At 43.0% G+C, this 25,322-nt stretch overlaps 2 protein-coding genes across 4 annotated transcripts in view; both read left to right on the forward strand.

The window, feature by feature from the left end:
• Positions 1–344: 344 nt before the first annotated feature.
• UBXN2A (UBX domain protein 2A) lies at positions 345–18,812 on the forward strand. 3 transcript variants are annotated; one of them, XM_039568410.1, is made up of 7 exons: positions 345–431; positions 4,167–4,220; positions 5,637–5,772; positions 7,548–7,657; positions 9,215–9,355; positions 14,073–14,237; positions 17,034–18,812. In XM_039568410.1, exons 2-7 carry the CDS (start codon positions 4,180–4,182, stop codon positions 17,320–17,322), a joined length of 882 nt encoding a protein of 293 aa, XP_039424344.1. In that variant the 5' UTR covers positions 345–431; positions 4,167–4,179; the 3' UTR covers positions 17,323–18,812. The 3 variants fall into 3 exon arrangements, with proteins under 3 accessions (XP_039424344.1, XP_010391564.3, XP_010391563.3); XM_010393262.4 differs by lacking the exon at positions 345–431 and adding an exon at positions 438–827; XM_010393261.4 differs by lacking the exon at positions 345–431 and adding an exon at positions 822–909.
• Positions 18,813–21,014: 2,202 nt separating this feature from the next.
• MFSD2B (major facilitator superfamily domain containing 2B) overlaps positions 21,015–25,322 on the forward strand; it is a 58,577-nt gene continuing 54,269 nt past the window's right edge. Inside the window, exon 1 of the mRNA XM_039568411.1 lies at positions 21,015–21,121. Within this exon, the coding sequence (XP_039424345.1) occupies positions 21,080–21,121 (42 nt within the window). The 5' untranslated portion in view covers positions 21,015–21,079. The remainder of the gene's footprint in view (positions 21,122–25,322) is intronic.

Below are 25,322 nucleotides of genomic sequence, written 5' to 3' on the forward strand. Positions count from 1 at the left end.
AGACACACAGACCGCGTCCTTTGTTCCGCAGTCGGGACAGAGCTGCCTTCGCAGTCTCTCCCAGGTCGGGCAGGGATGTTTATCTCTGCTGTGCCGCACCAGGTCTTGCCCGGGCACCGCCGCAGCGGTGCGGCGGTCCGGCTTGTTCAGGCGAGCCGCGTCGGGCCACAAACACCCCCAGCCCTCGCCTCTCCCCGGAGGATAGGGCAGGGCAGAGTAGGGCAGCGCAGCCCCCGGGGAAGCCGCGTTCCCCCCCCTCCTCCGCACAGCGGGTGCGAATCCCTACGGACACCCCTCGCTCCCCCCGCGGTACCGGGGCGGAGCTCTGCCCGCGCCGCCCGGCGCCGCCGCGCCTGCGCCGCTCAAGGCGGGACACCGAGGAGTTCCGCGGCGGGCGGCCGGTGCCGGGCTGGGCGCTCCGCGACGGGCGGGTGAGTTCGCTGCGGGGACAGGCCGGGCAAGGGGAGCGCGTTCTGCAGAGCTGGCGTTTCCTCGGCTCCTGCCGGCGCTCGGACTTGGCCCGCGGCTGTCCCTGAGGCGGGCGGGCTGAGCCTCCCCGCTGCTCCGCCCGGCGGCTCAGCCCCCGCTCGGAATCGGCCGCGTCCCGGAGCAGGAGCGGCCCCTCGGGGAGCCTGGCCTGGCCTGGCCTGGCCTGGCCCCTCCCGGGGCGGTCTGGGCGTTCCGCCTCCGCGTCGGTACCGCGGTATTGCCTCATCGCCTAAAAATACCTCCTGGCTGGCCGCCGGGGCGGGGGCCGCGCTCGGCGGGCGGGTTTGGTACCGTCGGGAGGCGCGGAGCGTGTGCCCGGCCTGGCTCTCGGGGTGCGGGTAAGTTCCGGTGTTGCAGCCGCGGAGTTGTCCCAAAATAGATTCTTCGACCTGCTGTGCATGATCCACGCACAGAGCCAAGGTACTTGATTTTTTTGCAGCTCTGAGCGGAAAGAAGGGCTGGATGGTAAATCCACAAAGCCAGCGCGACGACTATCAAAACTTTGCCCTGTTTATACATTTTAGCAAGCAAAGGCACTAATGTTCATTGGCTACAAGTTTACATAGTTCTCCTGTTAATGAGTGTTCTCTCTTTTATCGGTTAAATTACTCCCTTGCTTCTCATGCTAAGTAGTTTGCGTGCTCAGCCTTTCTCTTTTGTTAGATAGGGGGTTTTCTTGAGGGTGGTGTGTGAGTTGCTGGTCACAATTTTGCCCTGCCGGAATTACCTTTTACCCACTTGGAAGTGATTTCAACACAGTTGCTGAGCTGGCTTTATTAGTTTCTTCCTTATCGTGGAAGTTCTACCCAATGTCCTTGTGGCCTGTGAATGCTGCGTTCTTTGTGTCCACTATCACTGGTACATCCTTCATCCCGAGCTTTGTTAACCTCCCCCTAGGTCTAAGATCGTTGAAGCATGTCAAGTCCTAAGCCTTAACAAGGCAATTCTACGGACAAGTAATTTATCTTCCTAACACCTGGACATCAAGGTTGGGGACAGGTTTCTCTCCGAGTGCACAGCTCCTTGAGCCAGCTGGAGAGGAAGTGCGAATGCTGTGCTTTGTACCTGAGCACATCAGTCACATTCAGGCCATTAGGTTTGATGCTCATCTCGCTATTAATTTGCATTTGCCATTTCTCTGTAGCCTCCTGTCCCTTTGTGGCTACAGTGCAATTTTCAGCTGTAATTTCTGTGCAGGGGCAGACTGTGCTGTGCTGCAAGCAGCTCTCAACTGGAGGAGTTTGTTCTGCCAAAGTTAGTAAGGGGTTAGCAGGCTGTCAGGGCAGGGGGCTGCATGTGCTTCTCTGGGTATTGCTGCCCTTCACACCAAGGAAAGCCTCACAGGTAGTTTCTGTTTTGTTTTTCTTGTATTAAAATAACTGGCAATGTGGGCTCAACAGTATTGAGCATAAATTATTTGCCAAAACGAATATGCCTATTGAGGGCTGCCTGTTTGGAAGCTCTGGCTGTGAAAGGCCACTGCTGGGTCAGTGGCCCATCTTCCTGGGGCTGGAAAGCCCCTGGGGCTGTGTGGGAATAGCCAGGAGTATCCTAACACTAGTTAATAGATGTAGCTGTGGTGGGCTGCTGGCATTTGCAGCTTCTTCCCATGTTTTAAATTTAGTTTCTGGAGGTGGTAGTTCAGTTCTGAGGTACCTTTTGCCACTGACGCAAAAATTACGTACCAAAATTCTTAACATTTTAAGTGCCAATTAGGGATGTCTGTCAGAAGTTGGTGAGAGGAGGTGGTTTGTGCTGGCTGGGTTGACATGCTGAGCTAAAGCACTTGCAGTGCACTCTGATCACTATGTCCTAATGGCTTTTGGCCATAATAAACATCAATATGCTGTATAGGATGATTCTTCACCTTGAGAGATTAACACAAACATTTCTTCTAAGTGTAATTGCTGTTGTACTTTAGAAGGAACAGCAGCTTTCACAGCTGACCAGTTCTGAATACTATTCATGCCCATTTGAGGCCAGCCTAATGTAGCCAAAGAGCTAATTTGAAGAGCTGCTTTATTGTGTCTGTTTCTTTTTAACAGCTCTGATGACAAGTCACAGAGGATCAACAAAAGCAGATGGCAGGAGGTGGCTCTTGTTGCTTTGGGGAGCAGCCTACTGGAGTAAAAGATTAGAAGATAAGCACATTAACACAAACCACAAAGAATTACTTTGGGCTAAACACAAAAAAACCCTTTGTGCCAGAGTGTGTTAAAACTGAATTTGAGAGAAGTTTGAAAAAATTACACTTTGTAAGCATTCCAATTTCACTCTGCTTACTTGATACTGAGAGTTCTTTTTTCCCAAGTGCAGTCCAAAGTTCCAAGAGCAATGGACAGATATACATATAGCATCATCAGGTACTAGCATGGGCTTGCCTGATAGATGTAGGGCTCTGGCAGACCATTTTGGGGGGGGGGAACCTCATCTTGTGTGACATGTCAAAGATGTGCAAAACATAATGTTTTGACTTAATGCATAACAGCACCAGTTAAATTTAAGGCTGACCCTTACAGGGCTTTTTTTGAGGCTTATATATTTTTCCGTAGAACGTCTCTCACAAGGATTTTAACTTCCAGGTTGAAAGAATACCAATATTAAAGTCCCAAGGAGCATGAATTAGTACTGCATGTGGTGGGGTTTTTTTTGGTTAGTGCTGCAGTGAATGTTGTTTTCCCATAAATTTCACATCTTGTTAAGTTAGATCTCAAGATCACTTAAAATATGTATTAGTGGTGCTCTGCATACTGCTTTGTTCAGGAGTGTGATGGCTATCACTGCTTCAGTTTGATGCTCTGAAAGACAGGCACAATGTCATGACTTAGTCCTGAACCTGCCAGGAGCAGAACATCATCTGTGTAACCCGTGGTTGTCAGGGATAACTCTCTGAACACAGTTGCAACTTAAAATTTCCATTTTCCTGTGGGCTTTTCCAATTTTGGAGTGATTTTGGTTTTTTGAGGATGTTTTGGAAATTTCTGGCTTTTTGTGACTTTCTGTGACTTTTTCCCAAGCATTCAGAAGTGACTGTAATGAGATCAGTGTGGGATTTTTCACTTCTTTTGACTCAGCAGACTCATCCTATAGCATATTTAATACTTACAAATCCAGGATTTTTCTTGTCAGCTAACAGTAGGCCAGGAATGGTAACTCACAGTTTCTGAGTTGCTGCAACAATGTCTTGAGGTAAGATAGGAAGGGGAACCTGACAAATCTTGCCCCTTTAAGTAATGCACAGTTAAGGTGAAGGTCACTCAAATGCCTGCAGTGGCACTGCAGTTTTTCTGCAATTATCTCATAATGCTATGTAAAACCAGGGAAGTTTAAACCATGCCACTCAGGAAAGGAATGTGATATTTTTTCTTCCTTTGCAGAAGTATGAGCGTGTATGTTCACAACACACTGTGATTATTGTGGAATGTATTTTGTACGTTTATGAAAAAGTAACCTTGCTTCTGAACGTCTGGAACAGATGCGTGGTTCATGTGTCATTAAATTAGAAACTGCAGGAAAACAAAGAACCATCTGGAGACTTGGTGGGGGGGGAGGTTGAGGTTTCTGGTTAAATGTATTATCAGCACAGAAAAAGATATAGAGAGTGCTTCAGCTACAAAAGGAGGCAAAGTGTGATGGGTATTTTGTTTGGTTTTACACCATTTTCTTTTTGTAATTAGGGGAAACACCAGAATGAAAGACATGGACAATATCAAAACTGTAAAGAAAGAATGGTAGGTGCCAGTTCTCCCATCCCCATTTTTCCTCTTCTTTTCCTGCTGCTGTTTGTGTGTCCTGTCATTACTTTTCAAACTTTATGTTAAATTCTAAAATACAGTATTTTTACTGCATTCATCTGCTCCACATATACTGAAAATTTAAAAAATTCTATTGTTTTGCTGGAAGATTTTTCACATACCTAAAATGTTTCCTAGATGCATGAAGCTGTGTAAATATTTTTATTTAAAATAGCAAGGCGGCCCTTCAAATTGCTAACTCACTGTGCAGCTCTGCATCTGATGTGGAAGTGTTTGCTTTTCCAGTTCTGTTTCTGAGGTAAAGCATAATGAATAGCTACATTAATGCTTCAAGTTTCATTTGTTCCATTAGAAAAGTAAAATGGGGACAGCACACTTTTGAAATTTTTTCTTTAAAGTTGTTGAGGTTTTCTTTTGTTTAAGATGTTAATCTCCAGGGATTCTTAGTGTTGCATAGATGCACTGCAAACAATTCCATTTTATGCAAATGTATCTAATTACCATTCCAGTAAGCATTGCTGCTCTTGAATTCAGTGTAGAGTTTTATGTAAAATTGGATATTTTTTCAAGAGCTGGGATTTTTATTTTCTGAATTGCTTAAAATAGACTTTTCTGAATCTCCAGTAGGAGTAACTCCTGCAATGTTTATGAAAAGACAAAAGAATGTTCTTACTGTGCAAGGAACCTGTACTGAGATAATCATTTATTCAGGTTGCATATTTCTGCATTTTGACTGGTGAAAATCTAACAGAAACAGCTGTCACATATACAGTGTTCTATAAAAAGATGTGGTTGATGCATCTTTTTTAATACCCTGGCAGTCTCCACAGTGTTGAAGGCTTCTAGTGTATTTCTTCAGTGTGCTCCAGCGGTGTTGAGTCGCTTGAGTTGCCCTAATGCACTTTCCAAAACAGTCATGGTGGTTCTGGGATGGTGCTGGGAATGGGGAGGTTCAAGTGGGGGTGGAGGTGTAAATCCTAGAACAATTTTCTTGTATTTTTTAAAACTTGCGGCAAAGGGACCCAAGCTTGTACCACAGGAATGCTTTAAGGAAAGCCCTTCGTTGGTATGCAACTAGGTGTATGATGGTTAGAAATATGAATCATCTAACTTGCATTCCTTGCTCTGGTACCAAGTTTAGAAGCTTTGCATAGATTTGTTCATCTTTTCTGATTATGTTCTTTAGTTTGTGCTTTTGAAGTGGAAATAATAGCAGTTAGAGATTGGTAGGAGGTCTGTAGAAAAGGCACAATGCAAAGTTGACCTGATGTTTTGTAGCAGCTGGGTACAGGGGAGTGTGGCTTCCATATTTCTTGGTACTGAGCTTCTGAGGTACCTATTTGTCTTCTAAGGTGTCCTCTGAGGAGTCATTTTTGCTTATTTTTTCTGCAGGGTGTGTAAATCGGGAACCGATGATCGGATTTTGAACGGTACAGAACAAAACTGTGACTACTTTGTAGATAACCTATTTGAAGAAGCTCAGAAGGTTGGTGCTATGTGTGTGCCCCCAACCACAGTCAAGAACCAGGTAGGCAGTGAAGAAAAATACTCATGTTTGATACAACAGCCCTCCAGGACTATTCTGGAAAATAGATGCCAGATGCAGTCTTCTCCAGTACATCACCAAAAAAGTGCACACAGAATTCAGAGAACTGTAGGAACAACCTCCCATCTCCCAGTAAGCCAGGCCTTTGCTGCTGAGTGCTTTACAGTGGGTTTAGAGTCATTCTAGAACCAAGGCTGGCATTGGCTAGTGCACTTCTGCTTTATTAGTAAGGAGAGTGAGGTGTGCAGGAGTTCAAGGAATGACAAATACTATTACATAAGAAAGTTATTTAAGGAGCTGCAGCCTTTTTATGCAGAGGCATAGCCCAAATATTTTTCATTTGCTCTTATTCATATAATTATGGTTGTAGTGGGATGTTCAGAGTGGGTTTGTATCTCAGTGATTCTGTCCTTTTCATGTTTTTCTGTTACTCATCAAAGACTGGTAAGGGGAGGGAGAAAAGATGACAGAAGAAATTTGGAGTGGGCATTGCTAGAAATTATGTTCATGGATCCTTAACTGACCCTGGAAGAAATGAAATGTCAGGAACAATACCTTAAATTGCAGTCCTGAAATAGTGCTCCATGGCATTAGTTGTGTCAATGCTTAAATAGGAAGTTGGTGTGGAATAGTTAGTCCATGTTAAATTTGCATACTGGCTCACTGTAGAGGAGCCTTCCCATAATTAGAACTCTTTCCATATGCATTGGTGCCATGAGACACAGGAATTTTTGATGGAATCTAATCTTGCTGAGTGCTGTCTTCTTCTTTTGACAGATTACCCAACTGAAAGAGAAGGAATTTTATTTATTTTAAATAGGAGTTTGCACATGCTATTTATTTATGTAGCAATCACCTAGCAAGTCAAACTGGAAAAAAAAACCAAACAAAAAAAATCACAAAAAACCTCCAAACTTGTCAGCCTAGTTCAAACTAATTTCCAGCTGAATTCTGCATTTGTCTATACCTCATCTGTGGCTGAGTATCTGTCAAGACAATGTTATTTCAGGCACCTGAATAACTAAATGCTTCCTTAAATGGCATGTTGCATTAGTATGAAAATACAATCCCAAATATCCATCTTACAATTGGAGAGATTTCAGTAAACAGTGCAAAAGCTACAAGTTGGAGTAGTGGATGATTTCTGGCAAAGTTAAGGAATTACTGAGAAATTATTTTTTCATTCCCCTAACCACCAAAGCTTTGAATACACCCTGGAATTCCAGGGTAACAGAAGCATATGACTGTCTGAAAGTAAATTTTCTGATACTTGCTTCATTTCCTGAGTGAAAGGCTTCTGCATGCATCATCTCAATGCCTTTACTTTGAGAAGATCCTCCTGAATGATCGGAACAAGGCTTTACCCTAATAAATCCCCAGCTGGACTATTCTGGCAGTTGGTGTTCCAACACCAGGCATGTGTGCTCTCAAATTAGCTCTTGAAGAGTTGCAGCTGGCTGTGATAGTCCAGCCCTTTATTTTTTTCCTCTGTTGAATTGAAGGAGTGTTCTTGACCTAGGAAGCCAAAATGATTGGGGGAAGGTTTGTTTCTAATTTGGATTGACAGAAGATACTTAGAAATGTCACTTACCCCTTGCAGTTGCCCTGCCTGTTGGCATGGGGCCAAGGCAGATTACAGTGAGCCTGCTCTCAGTATTTTTAGTCTATGAAGTGGATGATTTATAATCACAGGGTATGTGGGTATACCAAGCTTCTTTTACATCAGTGTTATAATGAGAATCGTTCTTACTCTGTAGGTTGATGTAATCATTAAACTTTGGAAAAATGGGTTTACGGTAAATGACAGCGAACTTCGGAGCTACACTGATGTTGCAAACCAGCAATTCTTGGAGTCCATTAAAAAGGGGTAAGCGAGTTTTGTGTTCTTAACCAGCCAGAGTTAATGTGCTTTGGGTAGCGCTTAGCTTATGCTCTAAATTTTTTACGTGGCTTTGCTGCACTGCAGTGTCCCTGTAGGAGTACAGGCCCTGCCGGTCTCCTTCCTGCAGTGCTAATGGCTGTTGGAACATCAACAGGTTTGACACAGCTCTCAGTGGCAGTAGTTGTACAGTTGCTGATGAATAGATAAAAGCCAGTGTTGGCAGGGGGCACAGCAGGTACACAATGAAATAAAGAATAAATCAGTGCCCAATAAGAGCTACAAATCAAATGGTATTTTGACTAATGAACTCAATGCACAAGGGGTTGAGCATTTCTGGTTTTATGGTCTTTGTTTTCTTTTTGTTGATGAAAAGCCTTAAATGGGTACAGATGTTCTGTGTAGCATCAAGAAACTCTGATCAGTCTTAAATTTCTGACATTTTTCCAAGTACAAACTTGCTATTGTGTACATATAACAATCTTACATTCATCCCTGTGTTAATAGCCATCTTACATTTTTGCCTGTGTTAAAAAGTTAACATGCTGTCCTGATTTTTGCTAGTGTTTGCAATTGTTGCTTTAAAAAAGTTTGACCATACAAAGCAGTGTGATTTTGAGCCTTTAATTTGTAGTCTGTTTCCTCACCCCACACGAATGGAGAGAATATAATTTTATGGATAATGCAATTTAATACCTCCCAATCAAGCATGTGAGATTACTAAGTCATTATATTTTTCTTTTTCATATTTTGCTAGGCCATCAAAAACACTATTTTTACACTATTTCTCCTGTATGGTTTCACCTGTGTTTGTTGTAACAGCAATTAACTGCGCTGTTTAAAGCCCTTTGTGTGCATTCATCAAAAGTTTGCCACTTTTATTCCACTCTTTGCCTGTGAAGATGCTAATTATGAGATGGTTTCTGCATAATCATTGATGGTAGAGAAGCCCCTGTGCCAGCTGAGCCACACCACCTGAAATTGTGCTGTCCGCATCAGAGCTCAGAGACAAAGAAAGGCATTGTTGTGTTCTGCTTAATACAATTAAAGCATTACCAAGGTGATGTTACTGCGCTGAAGAGGGGAGCTATTAGCGATAATATAATTTTTAGAAGCTGAGATCTGTGTTTATTTGTCAATAAATACATTGTGCCTAAACTCAGTTCTTCCTGTTTAAAAGCCTTTTTCTTTTTGTTTTACTGTGGGGATAAAATAATTGAACCTTTTGCAGCAGTGTATGGCAACACTGAACTTCCTACACCTCGCATGTTTAGAGTGGTAACTGCTGAGTAAATTTGAACATCACTCAACAACTTGCATAATAGGGTTTTTTTTTTGTTATATGCTTTGGAGTTAATTTGCAGTTCAGGAGCTCTAAGTAATATGTATGCACTTAACCTAACTCTTAGTAAATACCTGTGAAGTTTTTTTTAAAAGCATCGTCCTTGAAAGGCCAAATGTTGAACAGTTATTAATCATTAGTCTATTTTGTATACTGAAAACAGTATAGTACTTTTTTTTTTGACTGGGTTTTTTTTTCTTAAGGGAACTGCCTTTTGAGCTACGAAAAGTTTTTGATAAGGAGGAGATAGAAGTGAAAGTGGAAGATAAAAAAGATAAGGTGTATTTGTCGTCAAAAAGGCCAATATTTCATCCCTTTTCTGGACATGGTTACAGATTAGGAAGGTGAGTAGACTGATGTGATATATGATTGAGTAACTGAAGGGAACTATACCTCTGGTGAAGGATCATAATTCAGGTTGGAAGTGATCTCTGGAGTTTTCTAATCTAAGCTCCTGCTCAAAGCAGGGTCATCTGTGGGGACAGATGAGGTTACTCAGGCTTTTATCTAATTGGGTCTTGAAATCCCACAAGAGCAGAGACTGTGCAGCCTGCTTCAGTGCTGGACTGTCCTCATGGGAAAGAATTTTTTCCTTATATCCAATCTGAGTGCCTCTCTTTGGAATTTCTGTCCACCATAAAGAGCATCACCCCCTCCTGCAGACCCTGGCAGGCTGCTTTTAGGTGCCCCACAACCACCACCATCTCTTCCGCAGGCTGAACAAGCTGCTCTCCTCCAACAATTGCTGACAGAGTGAGTGCTTCATCGTGCAGGCATCTTGGTGTCTCTCCATGAAGCTTGGGGGATAATTGGCTCCCACAATCCACTGGCTGTGTTGATACAGCCAGGATGCTCTTGGCTTTTGTTGTTCAAGGTCTCAATAGCAGAACTGTTTCCAGCTGAAATGCTGTCGCTCTTCTATTCTGTGATTTTAGAGAAAAGAATCTCTTTTAAAACTCTATGTGCAATAGTTTGAGAAGAGGGGGGAGTATGACAATCCCATAAAAGGAACTGAAGAAGTAAGAGGTTATTTTTCCTTTTCTTAAAATTGTTCAGTAATTAAGCATGTATTTGTCGCAGTAAGGCATTTTACATTTTACACTGATCCATGTCTCTTTCGTAGTTGGAGAGTGTCAGCCACTCATGCCAGTGCTAATACTGGACTTGATTTACAACCAAACAGTAACTGTATTTTGGAAGGCTGTTGTAGAGCAACAAGCCAGGAGTTCATTTATTTGATCCCTGTGACTTTTGCTTACTCCTGCCACATTATCTGCTACGTATCCCTGTCATGCAAGACTTGAATAAAAGCAGGCGTCAGCTTAAGGAACAGGACACGTTCAGTGACCAGGAGCCTACAGGATGCATCACAGGTGGCACTGCTGAGTGCCTGGGGTTCCTGCAGGCTTGCAGACCGGGGTTGCTAAGATGTGATGCAGCCTTAGGTGAACTGCTTGTTTCAATTAACTGGAAAGGGTTCGGCTGCTAAGCCCCAGAGCTTGTGCTGGGGGAAAGCCTGACCTGGGCAGGAACAGCTAAGGCAGGGGAAGAAGGTAATGTGCAGAGCAAAAGACTGATAAAGGTAAAGGATGAGTGGTTCCAGGCTGATTTAGAGAAGCAAGTATCTGTTTTATGAGTTTCATCTGTTTCTGTAGCACAGTCCATTCAGTTGCTCCGTGCTCGAGTAGATACAATCAATAGGGAAAAGCTTCCCTTGAGACATGGATGAGATGCTGCAAGACTTGCTTTTGGTGGCACAGAAATCCTGAGCAAATGGGGGTCAAGAACTTAACCTTATTTTATCTACAAGTAGACCTGTTTATAGCAAAACCAAAAGATCTTCAGTGTGCTGGGTAGGTTGTTCAGTCGCTTGTTGTGCTCTGCCATGCCTACAGCAAGTAATGATCTTGCTTCCCAGTAGGCAGGTGAGGTTTCAGGAACATGCTAATCTGTGAATTTTGGTTGACAGGTCTTGTACAGAGACATCCTACAACTTGCTCAGCATTTTTTATTTTTTTCCTACTCTTGCTAGTCTATTCTGTGCTATGCTATCAAAGCCTTTTCCTTAAAGAGAAGTAAATATTTTTGCTGATCTTGGAAACGTGAGCTGTAAGCGGTCCTAGTCCATAAAGTAGTGCTCACTTCCTGCTGTTAATAAATCTCCATTGCATGTATACACCACACTTGCAGCAGAAAAGCTTTGTGGGGCAGTAGCAGAGCTGGCTGAGACCTGGAACAAGTTTTAAGCTATAGAACTCCTTTTCCATAGTAGCACTTGTGTGATTAGTCAGAAATGAGACAGACAAATGACTGAAGAGTTCACGTCAGTTGATGGCCTAGCTAAACCTCTGCTTATCAAATAAACTTATAAAATTAATAGTGTATACTTGGTCAGTCTTTCCAAGTGGAGGGATTTTATGATGGATGAACCATTATGAATTGGTCTATTGACTGGTTCTCAAAACTTTTGTTGGAGGATCTAGAAATAGCATATATGTTGATATAGCTCAGACAAGCTTGATCCTCTTCCTTTTTGTTTTACAGGAGAAATAAGTAAGACTTATCAAAATTTTCCGATGTACCTTGTGAACCTCTGTAACTAATGGTATATTCTGTTTTATCTATCACGGTTCAGATGCATTTCATAGTTTGGGATTATGACTAGATTTGCAACCCCACTTTTCTGTTGAGCTAATCTATGCATCTTTGAGACTGCCTCAGAAACATGTTAATTAAACTATTGACTGAAATCCCTTGTAGCAAAGCGAGCTTGCTCTGTAACCTCATTAGGGTAAAGCATTGTGTGTCAAGCTGCTTAGCCATCAGTCAACCTAACTCCTGGGCTTTTTCTTGTCAGAAAATTGACAGGATGCTCTTATGTCTCTGCAATCTCCAGTTTACATCTTCTGTTGATAATCTTATAAAAGGAATAAGCCTTAAAAGGAGTTATAATGCTTCGATCTCAGGCTAATAAGGCTTAGATTCTTGGGTTTTGGCTTTAGTCAAATCTCCTACCACTAGATGGCTTTATCTGTCAGTTCTGCAAGAGAAAAGTTTTTACGTATAGAAATGCTTGAAATCTTGGTGAATACAGATATTCTAACTTTCTCTTAAATCTTCATTTAATGCATTGGCTCCAGTCTCACACACACTTGCTACTGAAAGAATCACCTCCAGTGCCTGCCGCATATGGAGATGTGGCTGTGAGGGAAGTTGGTTTGGGAATGACACCAAAATCTGTGTCCATGCAAGAAGTTGTCTGAGCTACAGCTGTGACTGATGTAGCCCAGCCCAGCCTGAGCCAGACACCACGGCTGAGCACCCCTGCAGCCTCTGCTGTCCTGGAGGCAGCTCGCTCACACAAGTTCTGCAGTGTCTGAACCAGCAACTGAGCAAGGAGGGAGCAAGAGCTGGGCATTGCTGGACTGAAGTATGACTTGAAATTTAAATTTTTTTTATCTGCTTGCAAGACTGTTTAACATTATCTTGGTGTTAACTCAGGCTTTTCTTCCTGATCTGGAGGGCAATTAAGTCTTACTTCATATTGAGGTCAGGCATGAACAGAAGCTGTCTGTGAGATAGTGAGGCAGGTGGATGGTAGTACATCATCTGTACTTGTAATAGAATATTTTACAGATGTGCCAAGTCCTTGTGCCCCAGCTAATTTCTGTGTAATGCAAAACAATTCTGTCTCCAGTCACAGTGAGCATCTCTTATCTCTCTTATGAATGAATCTCATTATCTCTCATAATAAATGAGATTTCTTGATTCTCATTCTTTTTGCTGAGTTTCTGTGGAACATATAAAAAGTGCCTCTACTGGCTGATATCCTAGAAGTTCGGGCAGCACTTAACTGGGCAATAAAAGATTTTGAAATACCTGACTAAACTTGCGCTTAAGACTCCAGCTTTATTAGCCTGAATGTATTAAGTCATTAGCTAATAATTAATGAGCTGTGACTTTACTGCCTTATGAATAAACTAAGACAGGTACAAGAGCATAAAAATGGGGTTTGTCTGCAAAGCAGGTGTGCGGTATAGTTAAGACTGCTACTCTGTGGCCATCAGTTACCCACTTCTCTCTCAGGAAACTGTAACTCACCAATTTTCTGTGCTAAGAGAGCTTTTCTGCAAACTGCCTTGTAGGGTGCTCATGTAGTCAGTGACCACAGCTGAGCTCAGAGGAGAAATGGTAACTCTTTAAATCATTGCTATTCTGCAAGCAAACATCTGGTTATGCTCACAGGAGCTGAGAATGTGCCCATTGGATCAGGGCCAATGAGGACTTAAACTGTACATGCTGAACAAGCTTAGTCATGAAAGAAGCACTAAGGTCTAGACACTTCTTCAGAATAAAAATTTTTGCCAGCAGTTTTTTTATTGTTTGTTTTTTAAGACCATGCAGCTGGACTGAGGTCCATGTATTCTGTCAAGTCATTTTATGAATCTTTGCCCCTGTGGTTGGGTCAGCTGCTTAAAGTGCCTTAGGAAAAAAAAATCCGAATGCTGTGTGCATCAGTCTGGATTTTTCACATTAAGTCAATTTCTCTGATAGATGAGTAATTCTTCTAAGCTGAGATAGATGATGCTGGAGTCTAAATCAAGGCTAACAACATTCAGTTAAATTGAATTACTGTAATCACATTATGCTGAAAATTAACTTTGAGTATGCAAATTCAATAGTCAACCCCCTTAAAGTTTCACCTGTGTGATTAGAGTACAAAAATGCATGGAGAATCTTCAGACAGTTTTGTCTCTTGTATATTCATATTTAATCCTCTGATATTTAAGTTCCTTTCCATCTCATAAAAATCCTAAGCAAACTGAAATTCTTCAGCGTGTTTTAGTCTTTAAGTGAAAATATTGGCATACATGTAGAAAAAAAAATAAGGAAGAAAGAAAAAAACTGATCTTTATGTCAGTATTCCTATATTTATTAAACTAAGAAGTCATCAGTGTACTCTGTCACAGGGCAGAAAGCTTCCGAAGCAGAGGTCTGAAGGGAGGTTCAAGCTTACATATGTGCACAGAAGCCATAACCTCATGTGGCTTTTCTTTTCAGTGCTACTCCAAAGATAATCTCTAAAGTAAGAGATGATCATCAAGGACCTGATGACAAAAGACACCTGCCTTTAGTACCCTTGAATGACTTGGAGCCTATCACCAATGTCCAGATCTGGTTAGCTGATGGGGAAAGGATAATTCAGAAATTCAATGTTTCTCACAGGTAAGATTTATTTTACCACTGTCATGTGTATTTGCATCTGAATTATTTGTCTTAATGCCTGTACACTTAAGTCTCTAATTTCCTCAGTTCACTTAGCATTGGACTGTTCTTCAGTTGTATCTGGAAAACCTTTGAAATCTTGAGAAATCTTTTAGCTGACAAGAGAGGAACATAAGAGGAAAGTGAACTGATGTTAAAAGTCGTCTCATAGCTGAGCACAAAGGAAAATCTAAGGACACTGTAGGAGTTCTTTGTCGGTTAGTGAAAGTTAAGGTGTACATATTACTCATTACTAGAGGAAATAGCTTTTAACATGATGGATCTCTCACAAAACGGCTACATCTGGAACAAATGGCTTAGTATAAAGCCTGCTGGTCATTGGGCATAGACAGCACCACAGGTGGGAGCTGGAGAAAGAGACTTAAGAGTTGAGCTGGAGAAACCTCTGGGGAGGGCTGTAGTCGGTGCACTGGGCCGGGAGGTTCATCCCCTGCATGTCAACATGGACGGAATAGAATGCACACAGTGTGTTTAATTCTTAATTAATAAAATTTCTGGCTCCCAAAGAGGCTTAGAAATGAGCATAATGTCAGAAGGTGTCAGCACAGCGCGTGTATGCAGGAGCTTTGAGAAAGTGGGATTAACACTTTAAATTGTAGAGCTACTGTCTTCAGAGACCTTTCTCAAATCTGAATTTGAGAAATTACTCCAGTGCTATACAGTCATGTCATGTGGAAAGAATATGTTGCCTTTGCTTCTCTGTGAAGCAATTTAAAGGTATCACAGATTTAATACAGCCCAGGCTGCTGTCAAGATAAACTCTGTGTATCTGTGGCTGGTCAGAAGGAAAGCTCAGCTGTTGAAGGTTAATGACTGTAGCTTTTTCTTTGACTTGTACTAATTTATTACTGTTAGTGGCCTGAGATATGAACTGAAACACTGTTATGATGTACTGCTGAAGGGTAAATTGCTATTTTAATTATAAATACTTCACTGAAGGGCTTAATATCTCAATTATTCCAGGTCCCACACATCTAAGTATATTTACAAGCTTTTTGTCTTCACAGTATATAGCAGTTTGAACACCTTCTAAGTGCTTTTGAGAGGAAAAAAACCATCTGAGATAAGCAGAACCACAGCTTTACTGGTGTAATGCTCTTTTTGAAGTAGTGTGCAATAAATATTCCATCATAGCATAGCCCCTTGCCACAAGACCAGGACGTTTGTGCTGTACAGAGGATTTGTGTATGAGCTGGTAAGAACTAGAGGGAAATCCTTTTACAGTACATATCCTTAAGCATAATGACTGCATACACAGGACTCCTTTCAGTGCAGAAGACAGTCAGCTATTTGTTAACTAACATATAGATTAATAACATGTAGCATGTATATTGCAGTGTCTGGGTAAATTGATTACTTTTAGCTTTTTGCAGCTAGATTGTGTAGGTGCCACAGTAACTGCTGCTGTAGATATGAGTTGATTACTGATGAAAGATTGAAGTGGAAGCATGGGAAGCATTTTAGTGTTGCAGCATGGGGAATTGAGACATGGGAATGTAGCAACTAGGAGAGCAGAGTTGTAGGAATAGCGCACAGAGCTGTGTCCTGGATCGAGTTGTGTCCCCTCTTGAGCACTTGCTAGGTTAGTGTGACCCTGGAGCATCAGGTATGGAGCCTGGAAAAGAACTTTTTCACCCTGAAGTAGGGAGCTGGTGGCTAATTGCCTGATTTGCTCTTGGAATCCAATCAACTTTGATATAATGCATATGTAGACACCTGTAAATGTCCAACCAAAAATTTAGTCCTGTTTGAGGTTTTTCAAGCTCTTGGCTTGTAAGACCAAGCAGTGTCTCTGTATTGAGGCCTGAGTGCACAGGAATTAGTTTTTATTTTGCTGGCTGTATCTGTCCTGGTGAGTGTGGCTAAGGCATGGATACTTGGGCATCTGTGCTGCTAAACTGTTGGGATGGCATTGCCCCAAGCCAGCCAGCACTTCCTCGGTCAATACCTAGCCATGATTCAGATGTTAGCTCAGGTCCTGGACCATTCCCAGGAGACAGTAAACCTCATGGAAGACCCTGTGCATGGGAGAGAGGAAGGATGAGTTTAGGCATTTACCAGCAGCCAGTCTGCCAGTTGGCCTCAGGACCAAAGAATGGACATTGTCACTGTGTTAATTTTATTCATACAGATGTATCTTTTCATCTTCATTTTCTAATTAAATTGGTCGATGAAAGAAGCTGATTCTTCCACAGGAAAACCTCTGTCTTGCTCACACAAGACAGCTTGAATCTTTAATGAATTCACTGTGCCCTTGCTTTGAGAGGATGGGACTGTGTTTAGACCTAGTTAATGTATCAGCTGTCCAAATAATTTTTTCAAACCCTTTTTCTTCATTTTTATTATGGTTCCGTTACATGAACCACAAACTGGAGGCATCTTTATTCTAGCTCTTGGCTGCAGAACCCTCAGGTAAGAGCTCCACCAGCTGGTTAGGAAATGGTAGGTTTGGGTAACTACCATCTGAGCCACGGTGCTGCATTTGAGTGCTCAGAGTAAGACACTCATCCGTGTTCCCTTGGGAGTACTCTCAGAGCATGCAGATCTTGGTCCTTGCCTCCCAAGTGGATCAGGCATTTCAGGATACCACCTCATCTATATTGCTGCAGTTCTCTGCTGTCAGGCATTCCATGAAGTGGTTTCATTCCTATCCCATGGTGGCTCTCTGTGTTATGCACGTGTGTGGGGATTGCAGTGCTGGAACTCTAATGCTGAGTTTTCTTACTTTCTTCTCAGAATAAGCCACGTCAGAGACTTCATAACAAAGTATCAAGGATCTGAGGGAAGTGTTCCCTTCACACTGACGACCTCCCTGCCCTTTCGAGAGCTGCAGGACGAGACACTCACACTCGAGGAGGCAAAGTTGCAAAATGCTGTTGTTGTTCAGAGACTTCGGAAAACAACGGAGCCTTTCAGACTGTTAGTGATAAAAGCACCTGAAAATGACTACAAAACTGCTGCTACACCTAATGGACAGCTCAAGAATGAGCAAAAAACTGCTATCAATAGTACAAGATCAAATTAGCTTTTAACTGACCAAAATCTATCTGCAGGGTGAACTAGGCAAAACCAAAAATGTAACCAGCAATATGTGGGTGGCCTCACATCCTCATGCACTGTGCTCTTAGAGAGCAGAATGGGTGCTGTGCTGTTGTCTGCTATAATAGAGGTATTTTCAGCTAAACTGGGTGGTCAGAGCCTGGCTGTATAATGTAGCAGATGGTACAGCAGACCATCCTTAGAATTTCCTTAGGTAAAACCTTCTTAGTTATTTAATAGGTGGGTCTAGGTGGAACAGTTCTCTGAGACTTAACTACTGATAGCACCTTTTAAGGAAAAATAGTATTTATTTTTGCACTTTGGACTAAAGTGAAACATTTCACATTATAGTGTAAACTGCTGCAGTTTGCATTCTTCTCACAGTAACTCTTAGACAAGCAATACTGCAGGCAAGCTCACATTTGGACTCTAACTTGAAAATCTTCATGATGTAACTTTTATCACAGGATCTGCAGTGTAATAATGTTCTGTCAAGCCTTCACATGGTGGTAGGTGCATGTGTGAGAAGATACAAATGAGGTAGTCTGGTGCATACTGTATATGAAGTGCCTCAAAGTAAGCTCTGAAGGAATTGTTCTTACCAATGGTTGAAGTGGTTTCTGCTTCTTTTGGGCTGCTACGAGTGTCTTGCAGATCAGGTGATGTTAAACTACCTAGCTCATTAGCATAGGGAGCCACTTGTAGCTTTATCACACAGAAACTAAAGTTTTTTTGACCATCACCATGCAGGAATGTTTAGAGGGACACAGTTGGTTTTGTACTGTTTATCTGCCTCTGTCCTGAACTGCCCAGCTGATTGAGACACTAGTTGCATGTGGTCAAGTTTCAAAGATGTTGAAAATCCTTACTTGAAAACTGAAGTTTTTCCTTCCACTTTGCCCTATTTCCATCCAAATCTTTTATTTTGCTATTCATGTACTCAAGGCATAAAGTTTTTAGCCAACTATTCCATGTTTTGCTAAAAGAGAAAACAACATAAAGACTAAATATTTTGTACTGTGTTTACTAAGCATGTGGGATTGTGAATGGAACTAAAATATCCAGGTAAGACATATCCCAGGACCTTCAGTGGGTTCTGACTCTGTGCTACCTGTGCCAAAGGATTGGTTGTTGGGGTTGTACTTCTTTGGTGTGGTTAAGTGAAAGATGGATTTGGGTTTTCCTGGTTTTGCTCTAAATAGAAAATTACTTCATTGGAGTGACTTGTATTCTAAAAAGTAGTGAGGCTTCAAACTCTCCTTCATTCCCAGGGATATAAAACTGGTTTGCTTCAGCATCTCTCATGGTGTGTTTGAAGTGAAAGTCAACTGGGCAAATACCTATTCAGTGTCCTCAGAAAGCAAATCTCTGAAAAGGATGCCTTTATACACTTTCCAGTGCTATAAACTTCCTGTGCTACTGTGTCATTCAGGTTTATGTAGCAAGTGGTACAATTAAATTTTCTTTGCTCTTGCATTGACTCCTTTATGAAAAACAAAAATAAATGTGCAGACAAATCCACTAGTAAAATTGAAAAGACAGAGCACCTACAGACACAGCTCCAACCCTCAGTTCCCAGAGCTTCCTAAACAGGGCGTTTTATTAATCAGTGCTTTCGAATTCGTCTTAGTGTAAAACAGTATTAGAAAATCACATGTGCTTGATTGTGAGCTCAGATGTACTATCTACAAGGTGCATGAAATATCAAAAGTAACAGTGTACTACTATTCATGCATTTGCAGCACAGAAATTTGAAGAAATAATTAGTGTAAGATTGAAATTGAAGGGGGGAGTGTAAAATTTTGAAGTGGGTAAATCCATTTTGCTTGCTATCCTTTGGAAGGAGCAGTAAGTATTTTGTATTTCAATGTCCGCTACCAGCATTTTAAGATTACTTACATTACAGCATTACTAAGACCAACTGTGTCTGCAGCTTTGGTGTACTTGAGTGTGCATTTGCAGTTTGAAAGTGTCATTATCTTAATTACAAAATGAGAGAAAATCTTTGAAAAGTCTGAAGTGATGCTGGCTGCATTAATCCCATGCTAGACTAGAAAGTGCCTTTTAAAAAAGGCAACGAACTGTGATTGAGTAACTTATGTCCTAATTTGGAGAAAATCTTCGGAATGAATAGAGGACTCTCCTAAATCTAATTGGTTTTGGTCAAGTTTGTAAAGTCTGGTTAGCTACCCGTAGTGTCTGGACAGCCTAATCTCTTGCTCAGTGCTATAGGCAGCAATTGTGCATTGGTCAAACAGCAGCAAAACTGGCTTGATCAGTGCTAGAGTTTGTGAAACACACAAATACTATCAGTTATTCATTGTTACTTCACAAGCCTTTGCTATTTTGAGTAAACCCTGTGCCTTAAGATATTCTACAGCAAAATTGAAATAGCCAAGAAAAGAACAACAAAAGGAAATGTTTTCTGTCGATTTTCGCTTTGTGAAGAAACATGGAAATGCAGGTAAAAAAGATTGGATGTGTTATGAGGACAGTGTGTAAAGAGAAAACAAAGAACCTAAATGTTGAATTTGAATGTTAGATGCGTATCTTGTATTTAGCTTGGTACTGGGTAATCCGTTTTTCTGTTTTGAGGCTCATCTGGCATCAGCCTCTAGAGACCCCCACTGGAGCCCAAAAGCTTCAGAGAGTTTTCAACAAGGTGTATTAAGGCCACAATCTCAGTTGAAGGTCTGGTTTTTAGAAAATTCTTCAATGCCTTGTTTTTTCAGAATTTTGCAAATTTGCTCTATTTATTCTTACCAAACGGGATTTGAATGTCAGTATTTCATGGCATGGTTTGCAGTTGCAGCCCAGTACCCACCAGGTGACCCTTGTCAGTAGCAGAGCTCTTCCAATCAGTCACACCAAAAAGCCCTGGGCATAGAGATTGATTAGTCATCATCTCCCCAAGACAAGCAGGTCACAAGTCGTCCTGTTGCCTTTGTTAAATGCTCTTCTCTCAGGCTGTCTCACTGTTGAAAGGATTCATACTTCAAAATGAAGTTTGTATTTCTTTCCTCTAATGCAGAGCATGCTTGCAAGAGCACTTTCCCAGGGGCAGGGTGGTGGTGAACTCGTGTATCCTAGATAAGAGTGTTGGCTCGGGGGCAGCAGAATTACAGAAGCAATGAGGTTGGAAAAGACCTCTGAGATCACGGAGTCCAACCTATGACCCAACACCACCTTGTCAACCAGACCATGGCACTGAGTGCCACATCCAGGCTTTCCTTAAACAGCTCCAGGGCCGCTGTCTCCACCGCCTCCCTGAGCAGCCCCTTACCATATCTAACCGCCCTCAAGGAAGAATGAGCAGCTGCTCGGGCGGGTGGTGTGTGAGCTCCGTCCAGCTGACAGCGTTGCTGTTCGGCGTGCTTCTACATCCCTGTACGTCGGGAAACCGCGCATCTCTTCAAAGAGGCAGAGCTGGCGTTTTGGGGCTGTGGATGAGAACAGCCCCGGCCCCCTCCACCCCCGTGCCCCGTCCTTGAGCCCCGCACCCTGCGGCGGTGTAGCCGCCGGGCGCTTCCCCGCGGAGGTGCCGGGGAGGGACGGAGGGCGCGGGGCTCGGCGGGGCGGCGATCCCGCGTCCCGGGACGGGAGGGCAGCGCCGGCGCCTTCGCCCCTCCAGGGCGCTGGGAGAGGGCAGCGAGGACACCGCCCGCTCTCCCTCGGCTCCGCTCCTCTCCGCCGCCCCGCCCCGGGCGCGCAGGTGTCGGACGGGGTGGGATGTTCGCGGTGCCATGGCGGGGGCTGCGAGGGACACCCCGGCGGGCGAGCAGGAGGTAGGGGGCTGCGAGGGGGCAGGGCGGCCGTCGGGGGGCTTGGGGATCCCCTCGGACACGGCCCGGGGCGAGAGCGGGTCCCGCCACGCCGGCGTTTCGCTGCCATCGCGGGCGCTCGGGGGGCTGGGGCAGCCCGGACTCGCTGAGCCCGCCCAGGTTCGTGCGGGGCTTCGTGCGCGGCCTCGGCGAGTACCTGGAACAGCTCTTCGACCCTTCCCGCGGGCAGCGCCGCAGCCCCGGTGTTTTCCCTGGAATGCACCTCGCGGGATTTACTCACTGGCCGCTGCGGTGCCAGGGAAAAGCGCCTTCGCTTCCCACCTCCTGTCCCCTCCGGGGCTGCCTCCCGGACCGAGGCAGGTGGGATGCGGGAGGCAGGAGGGGTTTGCTGCCCCCGGAGCCTCAGCAACCCCCGATTTCCAGGTGTGTGTTGTGATGTGAGCGAGGGCATCTCATGCTGCCTCCTCAGACTCGGTGCTCGCCGGGGTAGGATTGGGACGGAGGTGAGGGTGAGCGAGGACTCCCCCACTCCTTGGCTCTTGAGGGAACACCAGGTAAAACTGGGAAGAGACAGCTTCCAAACAGAGGAGTAAGGAAGCCTTCCACAACATGTTGGAGGGCATTCAGCCCATGGAGATCGTCAGACACCTGGCACGTCCCGTTCGGGCTTTAATTTTTGTGTTTGGAAAGCATCTGGGTAAATCCGTGGCAGAAGTCTGAAGATGTTACACAGATACACCGTCTTTGTTTCACAGAAGGAAGAATATCCTGAGAAAGCACCACTGTATCCCACCTTACTCATAATCGCTTTTCTAGGTGTCTGCACGCAAGCCCTGCTCCTGTTTTTTTCCACTCAAGGGTGGGCTGATATCACTAAGAAACCTGAAACCAGTCCTCAAGGTCCTCGGTGTGAGGGACCTGGGATGCCACCGTGACTGCTGCACTCGTGCTTTCAAGAGGCAGTTGTTTGGTCACTCACAGAACAGAAACATTACCAGTGTTAATTCCATGTTAAGAGAAAAGCTGACTCAAAAGCTGCTCCTCACTAGCTACATTTCATTGTTTCTAAGATAAACCTAGAGTAGCATTTATCTTTGAGTCACAGGTTTTGCTCTCTGTTCTTACTGCTTTTAAATTACTTGTTGGTTCAGTTCTGGACTCGGCTGATAACGAATAGCTTTTTACAAAACGCGGCTGCTTCTTATGCCCATAACACAGTTGCAGAGTTGTTTTCAATGTGCTAAAATAGTTTCTTCAGAAATAAGATGGTCTCCTATAAACATTGTATTCAATTTCTGTTCTGTTGGGCAAGGGAAAATTTACAAGCATGGTTTTAACTTACAAGGGAATTAAAAATAAAGGAACTACAGTGTAGGAGAAGCTTTAATTTTCCATAACAATGTTTAAACTTTCTATTTAAGGAGCAAAATCAAATTTCTCAGCTATTATGCTTTCTTGGTTTGCCTTGAAACACAAATTTGATATGGTGGGAGCATGTATAAGTGCGAAATTGTCAAGTTAATCTGAGAACAAAATAAAAATTGTAACTTCATTTGACCTTCCTTCCTCTTACATCTCATGCCATCATCTCACATTTCTCCTAAAGCTTGTAGAAGCAATTTGATGTTGGCATGCAACTACACCACAGGGGTCTCCAAACAAAATTGTCATTGTACTTTTATGTTTCATTCCTTATTTGACCACTGCCTGTGCATTCAGATCTCTCGTGATTTGTGGAGTACTTTCAGCTGGCTGACAAACCTGCACAGGTGAAGCTTTTACTGGATTTCACAGCAATCAAGCACCTCGTGTTTTTTGAGGAGGCAATGCAGCAGGGACACCCAGCCATCGGAGGAAAGCCCTGTGAGCTGCTGATAGCCAGCGCTCTGTTGGCCACGCAGCCCTGCTCAGCGTTATCCTTCCCAAGACAGTTTCTGTCAGCGTTTGTGAGCAATATCATGCAAAGCCAACAAAGGCTGGGGCCTCGCTCCTGTAGATCCTGTAACAGACAGCTGCCACGTGCATCTTCTGTGCTCTTAACTGTAGGAAGTTAGGGAGAAGAAAATGCTTCAGCTTTACTGGTGCAGAGTCCTACCTTCATTTTACCCCTTTCCATTACGTACTGAGGCAAAAAATGTGGTCATTACCATATAAATTCAGCATGGAGAAGCAAAAATCTATTATGGGCTGCTTCTTTTGGAAAGAGACACCAGAATGCAGAGTCTGAAGGACTGCTTCTCAGCAACTAGAAGCTCAGGGACACTCAATGAAATTACCAGGCAGCAGATCTGCAGTGACATTGGCATTTCCTTTCATGGTATGTGTCATTTCCATGCAGAACTGCTGTGGTGTTTATGGCTTAATGTACAAACAAGTTCCAAAAGCAATTAGGCAAAATAAGAGGAAAGCAGGTATGGAACAGTGATGAGGATGTAACCTACCTTCCAGGGAGTTCATGAACTGCAGATTCCCTGTGTTTCTGTGGGTGACCAAACAGGACACTTCTGTATGCCACATCTATCTGACAGCTTGTTTTATTCTGAAAATAACATTCATAACCAAAATTTAATTAAAACTTAACTACTGCTGTGACCAAAGTATTAACTCTGCTTCAAGGTGATCTGGGAGCATGGTTCAGAGAGTAGCTGAGCAGCATTCTGGATGTGTGTGGAATTGCAGTGAGATTTCATAAAAAATATACTAAGATTGTAAATCTTCTAACCATGAAACTGCTGTAAGGACAGGAGTACCACCTTCAGCCTGTAAGTTTAGATCTTGGTTGACCATTTAGTGTAGCACAGCTTTAATTAGATTAATTCTTAAGAACTTGACATTCTTTCTGTTCTAAAACCATTTTGGAATCTTGTAAATTATATAGAGGCATTTGCTTTTTCTGTTTTTCCACAGCCTTTGCTATTGAAAGGACAAGGGGCAGTGGTTTTAAACTAAAAGAAGCACATAAGAATGAAATTCTTTACAATGAGGGTGTTGTGGCACTGGCACACCTTGACCAGAGAAACTGTGGGTGCCCCACCCCTGGAAGTGTTCAAAGCCAGCTTGGATGAGGCTTGGAGCAACCTGGTCTAGTGGAAGGTGTCCCTTCCCATGGCAGAGGGGTTGGATTGGATGGTCTTTAGAAGTCCTCTCCAACCCAAACCATGCTATGAGTCTATGAAAATTACTAGTGAAAATAACTATGAAAGCAGCATCGGGGATCTAAAAGGTTTTTTCCGTTTTTGAGGTTGCAATAGGATACAGGATTTGCGTAGCACTGGTTCATGTCTCTTGATTTCATCTGAAAGTCATCTTACCAGTGCTTAGAGATCAAGAGGGGAGCTATGAAGGGAAAGAAAACTTTTAAAGTAATTTAATTTGTGGATGATGGAGGAGAGGCTAGGAGAAGGGAATGTCTAAAAACTAAAAAAGTGAGACGAAGTTATAAAATACACAGCCCCTGGACCAAAGCTCAAGGGGACTGCAATGGGTCAAGCTAGCAAAATTCTGTGGACCCCACAAGTCTAGTAAAGCTCATATTTAAAAGGACTTACGTGTGGAAAAAGGAGAGTTACTTTGTACAGCAAATATGTATATAGTCTGTTTGTTGTGTTTGCAATCACTTATCAAATTAAATAGTATATTGTTATGATGAAATCTGTCTTGTGACTGTTTATCGCTCTTTTTTTTTTTTCTTGCAAAGAAGAAACTTGCCAATGCAGAGTAAAGTGAGGCCTGCTGTGCTGATAACATTTTGCAGCTCATGCCCTGACAGTATGCACTTTCCTTGGGCGTAGCAATGGGATCCCACCCTGTCTTTTTCTGGGAAAACACAAAAAGGAAAGAGTCCTGATACTTGTGCTTGTTTGTTCACACCCAGTCTGATAAAACAGTTCAAAGGGAAATGTTTAGATGATGAAAGGCTCTGCCTAGAAGTCTAAAACTTCTCAAAGCTGTTACAGGGTAAAGATGATGGGTTAGTAAATTTAAAAATGTTCAGAAATTAGGTAATGTGTCATAATATCATCATTGTGGTGGATTTCATTTCCATATCTCTATTTTTATCCTGATCTAACATAAGAATTACGGGCTTGTGTAGTCAGTTCAGAGAGAAGACAGATTCAGGATTAATATTTCTGCTCCTCTTCATGTCTCCTGGCTTCTGCTGACAGCTGCTGACCGCAAATTTTAAAGAGGGACCAAAAGCCTA

Source organism: Corvus cornix, chromosome 3, assembly GCF_000738735.6.
Source record: "Corvus cornix cornix isolate S_Up_H32 chromosome 3, ASM73873v5, whole genome shotgun sequence".
In the NCBI taxonomy this organism is placed as follows: domain Eukaryota; kingdom Metazoa; phylum Chordata; class Aves; order Passeriformes; family Corvidae; genus Corvus; species Corvus cornix.

What these genes read in the sequence shown, in the direction of transcription:
- UBXN2A (XM_039568410.1), top strand. Translation starts at nt 4,180, where the DNA reads ATGAAAGACATGGACAATATCAAAACTGTAAAGAAAGAATG. An exon ending in CATGGTTACAGATTAGGAAG is followed by an intron (nt 9,356 to 14,072) that starts GTGAGTAGACTG and finishes TTTTCTTTTCAG; the next exon opens with TGCTACTCCAAAGATAATCT. An exon ending in AAATTCAATGTTTCTCACAG is followed by an intron (nt 14,238 to 17,033) that starts GTAAGATTTATT and finishes CTTTCTTCTCAG; the next exon opens with AATAAGCCACGTCAGAGACT.